Below are 15,799 nucleotides of genomic sequence, written 5' to 3' on the forward strand. Positions count from 1 at the left end.
ATAACACTTAACAGGAGCACTAGAGTCTCCCCCACTAGGCCTCTTCATCCCACTCTGCTTCTGAAAACCTTTGCCAGCTGCATACGGTTTTCCACGATCATTCTGATTCTTGCCTTTCCTATCAACCCTTTGCTGATAGCTCTCAGCTCTGGCTTTGGAATCCTGTTCAAAAATCCTGCAACAGTCAACCAAGTCAGAAAACACCCTGATCCGCTGATATCCAATAGCCTGTTTGATCTCGGGACGCAACCCGTTCTCAAACTTCACACATTTCGAAAATTCTCCAGCAGCCTCATTATAGGGAGTATAATACTTTGACAGTTCTGTGAACTTAGCAGCATACTCCGTAACAGACTTGTTACCCTGCTTCAATTCCAAGAACTCTATCTCTTTCTTTCCTCTGACATCCTCTGGAAAATACTTCCTCAGGAATCTCTCTCTGAACACAGCCCAAGTGATCTCAGCATTTCCAGCAGATTCCAACTCAGTGCGGGTAGCAACCCACCAATCATCAGCTTCTTCTGACAGCATATGCGTACCGAACCTGACCTTCTGGTTATCGGCACACTCAGTCACTCGGAAGATTCTCTCGATCTCCTTCAACCACTTCTGAGCGCCATCTGGATCGTATGCTCCCTTGAACATTGGAGGATTGTTCTTCTGGAACTCACTCAGTTGACGAGCAGCCCCCATTCCCACAACATTCGGATTTCCTCCAAGTACTCCAGCTAGCATACCCAGAGCCTCAGCAATCGCAGCATCATCTCTACCTCTTCCAGCCATCTCTATTCTGAAAACCCAAACAAACTAAAACAATAAGTACTGATAGGGTTGCACAACACCTATCCCGTACAGGGAAAACAGAATAATTACGACTCGACTCGACCGACTATGCTCTGATACCACTAATGTAACACCCTTCTAAAATACCCCAAATATTTAATTAAAATATAACAACATATATCAGAGTAATTATGCAGTTAAGGGTGTCACACAATCATTCACACCATGTTCCAAAATAACTGTCATGCTCTTTATTTAATCAATTAAACATTTGCATAAATCGCAGCGGATATAATTCAAATTAATCAAAACATGTAACATACTACATGTAAACTGGTTCAACAATCTTTAACAATATAATTAAAAAGGTTCCCTCCCGATGTTACATCTATCAGAGCATGACCCACTAAGGAGACTACACTAGACTCCAAGCATTCGCTTCTACTCAACTCATTTCTCGTTACCTGAAAAATAGTTGTAAGGGTGAGTTCCTCAATCAATATAATAAGCATTATAGAATATAATGTCATGTTAAGCAATTTAACACATTAATCACCCTAATCACAACATAAAATCAGTAACAGCACATCAGTTCAACATCACACTCACACCAACATAATTCACAAGTATAATCTCAAATCATACTCCATAACCACGCAAACACACGTATAATATTGGAATACATCCATTCATATTATCCGCCAGACATACATTATGCAATGAGACTCCACACATGCGGTACCGACTATTCTTGAACATATAGTTCAAGCTCACCGATCCCTCCAGATACGGCTACTAAGCTCACTAGTCCCACTCATTTGAGACCTAGTGACTCACTCACTAATTCCTCACCATGGGAATTAGCTACAGCCCCGAAGGCTAGACTATGCATACTAATCATCTAGCATGCAAACATCAACAACAAACCTACAATAGTTCACTCACTAATTCCTCACCATGGGAATTAGCTACAGCCCCAAAGGCTATGGTATGCACGCTAATCATCTAGCAATGCAGCATCAACAACAATTCACAACGGACATATGCTCACACTCTAAGCCATACAACAGTCCATTCACACATACATGCATAATACATACATTCACATCATTATGCATACCATCATACATCATCAACACAGGTAAATCAATTAAACGCAGTATTAGCACACTCTACTAATACCTATACTGCTCAAAACAACGGGAAATAATCCCTATTACATCATACGCCACATAGGCCAACTCTCAATTATGTATACAACATTAAAAAGCCAATTTTTCCACTCTGCAACAGTGTTAACCGGTTAACGCCCTGGGTTAACCGGTTAACGCAGGCAAAAACACATTTTCTGGCAAAACGCAACAGTGTTAACCGGTTAACGCCCTGGGTTAACCGGTTAACGCAGGCAAAACAGTACATTTTCACAATTCAAAACAGTGTTAACCGGTTAACACCCTGGGTTAACCGGTTAACGCAGACCAAACAGCAGTCCCTGCGCTAACACAAGGCAGAATGCAGAATTCTCCGCATTTTCCGCCGTTGGAGGACTTCCGGACCTCCGATTCCGATTCCGTAAAAAGCTATACGTTCGGAATTTCACAACTAACCCAAACACAGAATCAATTACAGTCTAAATATAATTTATCCAACATAATTCTTCAGCATCAATAATCCCAATTAGGGTCAAATTAACGGCTTATCACTACCCATCACATATTATCCCATAATACCCATTAATCGACGATAAATCCCCCTTACCTGATTAATCCGGCAAATCTTTGAGCTCCAAGCTTTTCTCTCTTCAACCTTCAGCCCTTGCTCTGTCTCTTTGCCCTTTTCCTCTTTTACGATCGTTTCTCTGTTTTCACGTGAAACTTTCTTTTTACCAAATGGGATTCTTTCTCTTATTTCCAACATATATATATTTTCCAAATAATAATAATAATAATCCAAAATAATAATAATAAAATTTCCAATTATTTAATTAAATTAATAAGTAAATTATTAACTCAATTTAAATAATTATTTTATTATTATCGGGGTGTTACAAAATTAGCACACAAAAACATGGGGGAACGATCAAGGTAGATGCAGGAACAAGCTACGAGGAAGAAAAGGGCTAAAAACAAAGCAAAAATGATACCTGAAGATTTTTGGTAATTCCATATTCTAATTAAGGTATGAGTTTTTCGATGAACTTTCCGGTGGAGCTTCGAATTTTCCGACGAGTTCGTCTGGGGAGTTTGAAGTTTTCGATCGTCTTCTCCAATGAAGATGAATTTTCCGACAATGATTCCTAGATTCTGGAGAGCTTCTTTTGGCTAGGTAAATTCGATTTCTAACACTTTCCTACCCGATTTTGCTTAGTTTTCCTTATTTCTCCTATTCTTTTACTCTTTCTGCTATGAATTTGCACTAAATCATGTGTTTGCACTGTTTCTGTTTGTATGTTTATGGTGGTTCAAATATGGTGAAGAGGTAGTATATACTGGCTTAAATGATGGAAATGGTGGTGATGAATAAAGGGTGGTCAGAGAAGCTTAGCTATGGAGCTCAAAAATTGATGTGAATGACACAAAGGGAAGATGGCTCAGATAAGGTGATGAAAAGGCTCTTTTGGGAATTTTCTCAGAGTTTATTCATTAGGAATAAACTCTTACTTAGTGAATAAATTTTTGCAGAGTTTTGATATGGCTTTTGCTGTTGTGAATTCTCTGAGTTTTTTATGGCTTCTTAGTGTGTATTATGTCTGTCTCTTCTCATTTCTCAACTCTTCTATTAATAGAACCATATTTAGGGTTAGAAATCATGGTGAGTGTGTGAGAATTTATGTGAGTTTGTTAGGATTAATGTTTATGTGAAGATTGAAGATACAAGATAAATACCTGAGCGCATCACACACTCAAAGATACAACATAGTCGTCATCGAATTTTATTTATTCCCGAAGGAAAGGGAAAACATCGATAAATCCCATGAGAAGAGAAACGGGTAATGAAGTCGATTATACAAGAGAAACAAGAATTTGTGAAGGCATGATCTGAACACAGGATACTATAAGAGTTTGAGACTCTACAGGGTAGGAAAAGATGTTTTCCAGGGTCTATAACCCTACAAGATAGCATGAGAGAAAGCCACGGTATGTAACTGTATGGGCTGGACAAAAGGGTTAAAGTCTGTAACTTACAATGAAATGCTTGTTTGCCAAAGTATGTAACTTTGTAGGGCAAAGTGAAATGATATGTGTCGTAGTCTGTACTAAAAAATAAATGGACTCCAGAGTTTGTCACTCTATAAGAGAAAAGAGAAGAGTAACCAGAGTATGTAAACCTATAGCCATAAAGAATGAATACCAAAGTCTGTAACTTTATAGGCATAAAGAAATGGGTTTTGCCAAAGTCTATAACTGTGTAGGAAAAAGAAAAGTTGTCAGAGTCTGTAACTTCATATGGAAAAAGAGAGCTTGCCATAGTCTGTAACTCTGTAGTGCAAGGAAAAAGAATACCAAAGTCTGTTACTTTATAAGAAATGGAATAAAGGATGCCAAAGTCTATAGTTGTATAGGAAATTCATGAAGCAATGAAAAGAGGATGCCAAAGTTTTAACTATATAGGAAGTGCATGACGTAATTGATTGAGAGATGGGTGTGTGATCCTAAGGTAATGAATCCAAAAGATGTATACATCAATGAGGATATTATGACACTGGATCTAAAGAAGAGAGTGCAATAACATTGCAAAGTTGTAGTGTAGAAGAGTTTGTCTGAAGAAGACCTTGTAAATTACCTGATTCAAATTGCACTAAAGTCTAAGAACGAAGGCGAGTACCTTGAGAAACTGAGACTACGCCTCATACTCGAGGATACTCTAGACAAGGATAAGAATGCTCTCTCTCATCATTCTTTGTTAGTTAAGGCTCGTGGCGTGTAATTCTTATCATGATTAACAAGTGTTAATATAATATTCTGATTGTTGATTCTGATGACGCAATGTTGCTTATTGTGGGAGGAGACTTGACAATCATTTGATTCAAATTGTACTAAAGTCTATGAATAAAGATGAATACTCTGAGAAACTGGGTCATTCTTCCCGTATCCAAAAATATTCAGAATGAGGATAGGAATGCCCCATCTCACCCTCTATTTATTACTTAAGTTTCATGGCACACAACTTGAATCCTGATTGACAAGTGTCCATAGACCTTTTATTATGCTTGAATAGTAGTCCACTATGTCTACAGTGTAAATTCCTTGGTATTGACTTGAGGTCTTGAACTTGAATTTGTCTTGAGATCTTGAGCTCTTGAGGTCCAGTATAACTTGAACACAAGGGACATGCCCTATCAAGTGATCAATGGTCTTTTAATCACTTGAACAGGCTTGAGAAATTAGTAATGTGCAAAGAATTTGGTTGATCAAAGTAAACTTTGATCAACACAATCAATGGGAATGAAACAGATCAGTTGACTTATTTACATAATAGACCTAATGGATTTATCAGTCAAACTATACCAGTTGCATCTACAGAAATCCTAATCTAAGGGAACATGCATATTAGGAACTTCCTAAACCCTGGGGGTAATAAGGTCATTATCCAAACACTGATTAATTTCTAACAATCAAGATTTAGTTAAAATTAATTAAAACTAAATAATCCTAATTGACATCTAATTACGTTATATGATAAAAAAATTAAGCAAATCTAAATTAACCCAATTCTAACAATTTATATTAATTCACACAATCATAAATCATAGATTAAAACTGTGAACAATCAATTAAAAATAATTGAAACAAAAATGATAAAGTGGAATTAAATTGAACATGGAGGCAGGGGTATGCATATTGAAGGAGGTGTGAATAGAAATGCTTGGGCCTCAAGCCCAAGCTTTACACGGTCCAACGTGATCCAGGTAAAAACAGATTCAGGCTAAAGCTTTCAATCCAAAACAGAAAACACACCTGCGTATGAAAATTTCACCTCATTTCGATCTCGGAAGTTGTGATTAGTTAGCTGTGAAAACTCTATTAAACCTAGGTTAGTTCAGTTAGTTAGCAATTGCAATTTAGTTGAATGAATGTGATTATGATTGCATGTATGTTGCCTTAGGTTAGTTACCGTGGAGCTTCCAATTGTGTGTTTTGTTAAACGAAATTCTGCAGGTTGTATTGTTAGTTATGAAGGAGCTCTGCTTGGCGTGTTCTGTTAAAAAAATGCAAGGTTCCTGTTCTGATTTTCTGCTATGCGTTTCAAGTTTTTTCTGTCATATATTTTGTGAGCTGCTTGGATATGTATAAAAATATGGCATGCATTAAATGGTTTTACTCTGTCAGAAAATTTGCAGGTGGAAATGTTAGTGTGTTTTTTTGTCATGCGTTTATTTGAATTGCTTGGAAAGTTGATTATGCTATAGAATTGGATTAATGCTTATATTAATGTAGGACTTGGAATGTGGTAAACAATTGATGAATCAAATTGTGTATGGAAAATTTTGAATAGAAAATTGATATGCTTGGATTAATGGACTGGTAGGGAATTGGATTGTGTATTAATCGTGTATTGAATGCTTGTTAGGGATGTATTCTATGGAATTGTGTATTGTATGGAATGCTATTTTTTTTATATTTGGATTATGTAATACGCTAGGTTATGATGCGCATATTCTGTTAATCAAATGGCAATGTCATGTTAGGTTAAATTGAGGTTATTGACTAATTAGCAAATGTTATGTTTTTAACAAATTGAGACGAGTAATAACAATGAATGTTAAAGTTTCAATTATTCATGACTTACTTGGATTGATTTTGAAAAAGAAGTTTGGTGACCTAATTGGTGTCAAATGTATATTACAGGTCATGGCATGTCAAATGGATTGACTATGGATACCAAGGCTTGAAGATCAAGATGATGACTTAGGGATGGATGGTTGACTTTGGTCAACTAGTTGACCAAAAAATCAACTGGATGTTAGAATAGGTTTTTATTGGATGTAAAATGGACTTGTAAACATGTACATATGTAAAAGATCTTGAGTGAAATAAAACTTGATTTTAAATAAAACATGCTTTCATGACTTTGTTCAAATATACCTCCTCAAGCAAAAATGAACGAAACTGATCAAATGGACCAATATACATGGATGAATCAAGCGTGAATAGCCTAGAATTTCTTATGAATCTCAATGGATCAAATAAAAAACCAAGGACCAAAAAACCAATGCACTAATGCAAGCATGAACCCATGACCAAAGACCTATGAATTTGAAAGCACCATATGCTTGGATGTTTGAACTAAATGATACGAACATCTACATGTGCTGGTTTTGAAAAAAAAACTCGACTTTCGGGTATCTTTCATTGCATGGTTCTTGTTTTATGCTATGTTTTTGATCAATTCGTTCACCTCGTTGTCAGATTAATCTCTCATTGTACCTCCAATTGAGGCATCTAGTAGCATTTGGTGCTACCTCTAAATCCATGCGTAAGATACTATAATTGGGTCATTGCATTGAGACCGTGTGATAAACACCTTTTAACCATGAGTTTGAACCTCTCACGTGCATCTTATTATGTTTGAGAAATGTCTCGTCGTATTACAAAATAGTTATCCCTTCATTATATTCCCCTCTCTTTAGCTTATCAACTTCTTTTATCTGCATTTCTCCTTCTAATGTAGTATCATACATGCTTTGTGATCTCCTAAACGTTGGCATTCGTCTTCTGTGTTAAATACTCGTTGAAATGTCATGCCTTCAAGAAATTAAGGAATGCTCCTACAAACATATCTTGATTTGGATTAAATAATTGTATAGTGGCATTGATGAAACATGCAAGGTAGCTTACAAGCCATTTTGGACGTAGAAAGTGCTCAGTTGTGCCCATATGCGTGTGTCATTGACAAGTAATTGTTTTGAACCGTGACGAACTTTAGTGTCACCTTATTCGTTCTCACATTTTATGTAATAATTTGAACATTTTTTTTGGCATTAAAATCACAATATAACTATAATATGCCTTTTAGATTTTTTTAAAGAATTATTCACCCAACCAAAAAAATCACAAATTAAAAAATATGTTTTCTTTTTGCAAAATCGAAAATGTAAAAGTAGATATCTTATGGTTTGTTCAAAATAAGACATAAGATTTTTCGATATCTTAAATATTTTTAATGCATATTTTTCTCAACTTAGAATAACAAAAATTAGCTTAAAATAGTACTTCCAACCATCATTATAATTCCTTTGTTGTGGGGAATCTGGCGGGCTAGGATAAACACAAACTCGACTTGCATCTCACTTGAAAGAACTCTCATCATCATTCTTTGATTGTCCGTTCCATGGTAGATTCTATCCTCACTAACTCCAGTATCAATTAGTTTGGGCTCATGGGAGAATTTTTTATTAATAGAACTCATCCAACTTTTTTTGCATTAGGAATATGAATGGAAGTTTCCTACAAACCTACATGTGCTGGTTTAAAAAAAAACATATATAACTCCTCCATAACTTGGTATAATAATTTTTCTCGTTTCATATCAAGCACTTCAGACATCGTCCAGGATTTTTTTTGTAGCTGTTGGAATAATTAATGTTTCAAGAAGAATGAAGAAGAGAGGGAGGCGAGAGAAATTATATGTGACGAAGGAAATTTGATTTAAAATGAATTGATGTATTGAAAAACTACTAAGTATTTACATCATCACCTTTTTATATAGACAATCAAAATACAAACTTAAAAACTGCATCATTTGAGTCAGTCTGATGTATGGTTACTCAATCTAGCAACTACATGCTGACAAAGACAACGTATTCTTATTTGACTCAGTCTTCTAACAGTAGTATCCATAGAATTGAGTTTATTTGACTCAGTCTTCTAACAGTAATATCCATAGAATTGAGTTTTTATGACTCATTTTACTATACAGATGCATTACATAATATTACTTTACACTATTTAAAAAATAATTTTTGCCAAACATAACCTCCAAATTAAATTGATTGTTTCATTCAAATTTTGATTCAACCATTAATCAACACTAGCAATATTTGAACATTTGACACATATTATTTAGCAAAGTCATACACATGGGATGGGAGACATAGGGCGAGAGGATTAGGATGAGGATGCTCAGGAGAGACAGAGATCTAGGTGCGAACATTAAATAAATAAATAATATGAACTCTTATTAAACATAACAAAATAGTAGATAAACTAATCAAGACTCATTAAAAAACAACAATAGTTCATGAATTAGTACTTTTTAACAACATTTATAATAATTGATTATACAGCTTTCACAAATATTATTATAATCTGCCGTCCATTGTGTAATATATATATATATATATATATATATATATATATATATATATATATATATATATATATATATATATATATATATATGAGGAATTTTTAAAAAAATTGTCTTAAATTTTTTTTCCATCAAATTGTTTAATGGCTCATCCATTTAAAGATGAATAAATAGAATATTTAAATCCGAACTTACATTCCTATTTTAATACTATTTTTACACAATTAAATTGATTTAACGCTATTTTATAGACAATCTTAATTTGTTCAATTTTAATATGTTTATCTCATTGCTTCAGAAAAAGGGTGCTACTCACGTGATGTACGTAGTAATCAAATGATGATAATTGGTTGGTGGCGCAGAAGCTGCACGTGTGGTGTCAAAGTGTGTGAAAAATAAAAAATAATTAGTGTGGATCGCATGCAAGCCAGCTTATATAGTTAATTATTATACGCCTTTTATTTTTGAAATATAATAAGCATATCAAAATTTCATTGTTGTACACAAAGTTTAAAAAAATAAATATGAAAAGTATCAGAAAACAACTGCTTTTTTTTTGGAATAACTGCCCATTTTTAAGAGAATAGTGTTAAGTTTAGATTAAGAAATAATTTCAAGATTAAACTTTCAATAAGATGGTTAAGTTTAAATTAAGAAAAACAATGATAGAATGTGAATGTTTTAAGATTAAACTTTCAATTTAGTGTATATATATTACTAACATATAATATATGATAGTTTATTTTTATTATCTTTTCATGTCACCCCATGTTAGATGACTAATTTGAAATTAATATTGTGACATGAATTGAAGATTATTTTAACTCTCAGAATTTGGTTTAATAATAAAGTTTTGAGTTTTGAAAGTGCATTTCTCTTGGAAGGGTCTTTAAATTGGAATTCTATTAAATTCAATTTTTTTTATTGGGTCTATTCTATATGAACTTTACTTTGATTTTACATAAAACTTTTGCAATTATTGATGGAATTGATTTCTTTGAATTAGTCTATCATAAAATCAGAATAAAAAATAATCATAAAATTTATTAAAAAAAACATCAAATTCATCAAACTCTTTAATTTTATTCTGATTTTAAACTGAATTTTTGCAAATAACCATAAATAAAAAAATATATAATAATCATCAAATTCCTAAAAGAATTAATGATTGGATTTAAATATGACATAATAAAAAAAAGAAAATTCCAATAGTTATAATTTGACGAAATTATCTGAAGTAAAAGTCATACTAGAGGTACAATGTAAATATACACCGAAACAACTAATAATATACTCAGCTTCCAATAATTTAATATCACATAATTTTTTATTAATATTTGAAAATAAATAATATAAATAAGAATATCGATCTCTAACCAAATTTTAAATAACAAAAAAAGAAGTTTATAAGTGTTATATATCATTCAACCAAATTTGAAAAACTATTGGCTAACCATAGTCTAGTTCTGGTCCATCTATTTCATGAAAATTGAAGTTTTAGTCCCTTTTTACAATTTGGGGTTTTCATTCTAAATTTTAGTCCTCTTATTAAAGTATTTTGGTTCTTTTTTTAAATATGAGTTTTTTATTTTTACTTTTTTTTCAAAAGTAAAATTAGATAAAATTATTTTCAAACGATTTCAATAACTATATGTTATTATAAAATCAAGTTCAATTTCAATTTTATTAAAAAAATTTACACTATTTAACTCAAAATTCACGTCATATAGAAAAAAAAACACAATTTTAAAAACTCAATTTAAACAAAAAAAATATTTTTTCCTATCAGATTTTTCACGCAATGATGTATTTGTCAAACTCAGAATAAAATCAAATTCAACTCCAATTTAATGTAACATCATTTTAAACATAATTATATTCAAAATCTGTGTCAAAAAATATATAAAAAAATTAAAACTCAATTTCAATTAAAAGAAAATTCTCGATAGTCAATTTTTAACAAACAATATTAAATAAATAGATTAAATTATAATGATTAAAAAAAAATTCTCAAATCACAACCATCCGATCTTAATCGGACAGTTAGCAACACATGGTAATAAATTGAAATTAAAATTGAAAGTTTAATCTAAAATTAAAATAGGTATTAGAAAGAAAACAAGAGAAGTAGTTGGATTTGGATTGAATGAAGTGAAAAAATTTCCATTGGTTGCGTCGAAGAAATTTGCGTGCAACTCGTGGCGTGTCCCACATGTCACTATATAAACACTCAAACCAACTCACACTTCTTCACCGTTCCCTCCTTCGTTTCTTCCCAATTCTCATTCATTCTCTTTCGTTCTTCACTTCTTCATCAACCACCACAACACCATAACCTAACGGTAAACTCTTCATTCTTCCATTCATCTCAATATCTTTCAGATCTGAGTTTTTCCTTTATTAATCTCACTCTAATCTTTCATGCATTCATTCATCTTTATCTATTTTCATTATTTTATCTACTAGATCTTTATAATTTCATCGTTAGGTTTAATTCTGAATAGTAGTTGAATATGTTCAAATTGTAATGCGCGTGTTTTGGTTTTGATTTGAGATAGTCGTAATTTTTTTTAGTTGAAATTGTTATTGAGATTATTTGATGGATCATTGATGTTGATCTGTAAATCTATGGTTGAGAAGATTGAGTAATAGTAGTTGATAATCTTTCAGTGATTTTCTGGTTTATAATTCAACTAGTTTGCACTATTTCTATTTACTCTGTTGAATTTATTAACTGCATTTTTTGATTCTTTTGTTTTGGTTCACTTCAATTGTAAGATTGCAAAAAAGGAAACGAAAAAGATATAGACAAAGAGGTCTAATTATTAATATTAAACTCAAGGTGTTAAAAAACAGTTCGTTACCGCGAAAACGGCTTCAACAAAACGGTCCAAGAGATTTGGCACTTCCTCGTGTTTGTTTATATCATTTTTTTTCAAGAAACTGGGCTAATTTAACATCATGTGAAGTAAGGCAAGAAAACCTGAATGTTAAATGTATTTGAGGTCAATTATAACTATTGAAGTTTCTTAGACTCAATCTTATATGAAGTTAATTCTTGATTATTTATTTTCTTTGCTTGTTAATTGAATTTATATACATTTTCGATTACAGATTCATTTTTGATCTATCAATGGCTCCTACAGCAGCATCTTCAGATTCTGTACAGCCTAGAGGTCATTATCAAACTTTGTGGCTTGAAATTTTGTTGTGCTTGCATTCCATTTATCTGATTCATTCAAATGTTAGGTTATTCTGTATATTTATTCATTTAATCCGTCAGACGCAGTCATAGAATAAAAATTGAAACATTGATTTTTCATATTTTTTACTTTAATACCGCGACTCACAGAAAGCCTTTCTTTGTTGATCTTTTTTGTTTGTTTTGTACAGATGTTTGCATTGTTGGTGTTGCACGAACACCAATGGGTGGGTTTCTTGGCACTCTTTCATCTGTACCTGCCACGAAGCTTGGCTCTATAGCCATCGAAGGTAATTACGTTAACCTGTGTTGCGTCAGTTATCATTATATTTGAAACTTATTGAAGATATGCTTATCTCTGTTTTTGTTGATTGTAGCTGCTCTTAAAAGAGCAAATGTTGATCCATCACTTGTGGAAGAAGTATTCTTTGGGAATGTCCTTAGTGCAAATTTGGGGCAAGCTCCCGCCAGACAAGCGGCTCTTGGAGCTGGACTCTCCAAATCTGTAGTCTGCACTACTGTTAATAAAGTTTGTGCATCAGGAATGAAAGGTGTGTAATGTACTAAAACAATGATTATTGGTATCTTTTAGTTTTTATTATTTCAATTAATGAACAAGGTTAATAAACCTTTTTTGGTTAACTGCAGCTACAATGCTTGCTGCACAGAGTATTCAATTGGGGATAAATGATGTTGTTGTGGCTGGTGGTATGGAAAACATGTCTAGTGTTCCTAAGTACTTGGCAGAAGCAAGGTCAATATTGCCAGGCGCTTGATTGTTTTCTTAAGATTAGTTGTTTTGTTGAAATAAACTGATTAAATTCTAAAATTTCAGAAAAGGATCCCGCCTTGGACACGACTCACTAGTTGATGGGATGTTGAAGGATGGTTTGTGGGATGTCTATAAGGATGTTGGTATGGGAGTGTGCGCTGAACTCTGTGCAGATAACCATTCAATAAATAGAGAAGACCAGGTACTTTATGATTGATTTCTGTTCAGATAAATTTTGGCATAATCATTCTATTATATTTTTGCTGATATCTGCGTTTTTCGCACAGGATAATTTTGCAGTTCAAAGTTTTGAACGTGGAATTGCTGCCCAAGAAAGTGGTTCCTTTGCTTGGGAAATTACTCCGGTTGAAGTGTCTGGTGGAAGGGGAAGACCATCAACAATCGTTGACAAGGACGAGGGCCTAGGAAAGGTAATCACTCAAATAACTTGAACCATGGAATACTCATTCTTATGTACATATGGCATACCTACAAGATACATCTCAGGACTCTTTATCTATATTCAGTAATCTAAGTTTCCCAAGTATTAAAAATTTGTTAAAAGAATGTTGGTTTTCTCAGCATGAGAATATAGCTATTGCTTGAGTATCTTGTGTAAATACTTCTATGTCTGCTAATGTAAACAAGTTATCCAGAGTAGGATTGGAGTTTGTTATTTTTTTATTTCTCTACAAAAAGAAATTTTACATCTATGGTACTTCTATTTGGTAATTTAGTAACTTATTAAATCATTATTTTTTTTAATTGCAGTAGAATTTATACCAATATATTATAATATTTTTTCTTTTGCTATCCTAGTTTGATGCTGCCAAGTTACGCAAACTCCGACCAAGCTTCAAGGAGACTGGAGGTTCTGTTACTGCTGGCAATGCTTCTAGCATAAGGTTGATATATTGTCAAGTTTGTTCAACAGCCTTAATGTTTTCCTGTGTGTCGTATTATGCTTAACTGTTTGTATTTGGATGCTCTTGTCAAAAAAAGACTATACTAAATAACATGATTTACAGGAGTAGTTTAATGTGGACTTATTATTGAGAGTTGAGTAATATAGTGGGGAAAAGAGGCAGATCATAAATTGTTTCAGTATTGACTTGAGTAATTTATCCGTTAGAGTGAATGATCAATCACACAGTTTGATGTTAAGCTGCTGCTAACACCTGTAAGAAGCACAGAAATCAGAGAATACCATCTACTCCTAGCAGACAATTTTTTGCCTTTATCCTTAAGCCACAAGAGGTTCTGGGAGATTATTGCTTGAAGCATGAAGTCAGTTGGAGAGTTATATTCTCGACTTATCAAATATATTGTATTCGTTGTGCTAAATCTTGAGTTTCCATTAGTTTATATGCTTAAATGCTATTATCTGATATATGTTTCTACTAAGTTTTATTTTGGAATGAGCCCTGGTTTCTTATGAAAATGAAAATGTTCTCGATGACAGTGATGGTGCTGCTGCATTAGTTTTGGTGAGTGGAGAGAAGGCGTTAAAGCTTGGGCTTCAGGTCATTGCGAAAATCACGGGATATGCTGATGCTGCTCAGGTACTTAAAACATTTAAATATGAACTGCACGTTCCAGCCATATTGGTATTCACATTATTTTTAGCATTTTATCTGTTGGTAGTATAACTTTATGTTCGTGTCATTTGATCTGTACAGGAACCAGAGTTATTTACAACAGCTCCAGCCATTGCCATCCCCAAAGCTATCTCCAAAGCAGGGTTGGAGATTTCACAAATTGATTTTTATGAAATTAACGAAGCCTTCGCAGTAGGATTTCATGCTGAACTTTTAACTGTAGTAGTTTTTGTCAAATTATGATGCCATGAGTGTTAATTCCTTGATTTTTCTCTGTAGGTTGTGGCTCTTGCAAATCAGAAACTTCTCGGATTAGATTCGGTGAGTTTTATCCCTTGTCATCATGTGAAGGTTTTAATCTGGTGATGTCTGTGTAGTAAACTATTTCTGATTGAGTGTGTTGAAGATGGCATGCTGTTGTAGACCCCAACCCTTTTTGTGCAGTGGAATGTGTAGAATTTGTCTGCAGTCCATATTTGTCTTCATCATGGCCATTAATGGCTCTAAACTTCCGTCTTTTATTCGAATACCTACTATTTTGTGCAACAATGTTTATTCCTTTGACTCAAATAACTATTACTTTGCAGGGAAAAATAAATGTACATGGTGGAGCTGTATCATTGGGTCATCCTCTTGGTTGCAGTGGCGCCCGTATCCTGGTGACACTTTTGGGGGTATGTTCATCATGTAACTTCAATTGCAAATGTTCATGCACAATGTCGTAGATAATATTGGTTGTTTCTTTTAATTCAATTAATCTAAAAGTCACTGCATACAGGTACTGAAGCAGAAAAATGGAAAATACGGTGTCGGTGGTGTTTGCAATGGAGGAGGTGGTGCTTCTGCCCTTGTTCTGGAGCTCGTGTAAACGTAATTCATATTGGGTAGTTGTTGTTTTAGAGCCAGGTTTATGCTACGTTCAAATTGTGACAAAAAGGAAAGAGTGAAAAATTAGGTGTTAGATTTAAGTCAGATGTTGTTAAAGTGGAAATTTGTTAGGAGCAAAGTAGACATATCATTTAGATTTTTCATTTTCTCTGCAATAAGTTTCTGGTGTACCTTGCTATGTGATGAATAATTCTTCAAACCTCTTATTCAGAACACAAGATTACACAGATTCGTGTGCTTTACAAA

General features: G+C 33.4%; 1 protein-coding gene across 1 annotated transcript; it reads left to right on the top strand.

Moving 5' to 3' along the window:
* Positions 1-11,271: 11,271 nt before the first annotated feature.
* LOC127117482 (acetyl-CoA acetyltransferase, cytosolic 1) lies at positions 11,272-15,799 on the top strand. The gene is made up of 13 exons (XM_051047508.1): positions 11,272-11,435; positions 12,208-12,269; positions 12,487-12,585; positions 12,673-12,846; positions 12,944-13,049; positions 13,131-13,269; positions 13,355-13,498; positions 13,887-13,972; positions 14,530-14,629; positions 14,747-14,857; positions 14,945-14,986; positions 15,253-15,339; positions 15,444-15,799. Exons 2-13 carry the CDS (start codon positions 12,227-12,229, stop codon positions 15,531-15,533), a joined length of 1,221 nt encoding a protein of 406 aa, XP_050903465.1. The 5' UTR covers positions 11,272-11,435; positions 12,208-12,226; the 3' UTR covers positions 15,534-15,799.

This window comes from Lathyrus oleraceus, chromosome 2 (genome assembly GCF_024323335.1).
Source record: "Lathyrus oleraceus cultivar Zhongwan6 chromosome 2, CAAS_Psat_ZW6_1.0, whole genome shotgun sequence".
Classification (NCBI taxonomy): Eukaryota; Viridiplantae; Streptophyta; class Magnoliopsida; order Fabales; family Fabaceae; genus Lathyrus; species Lathyrus oleraceus.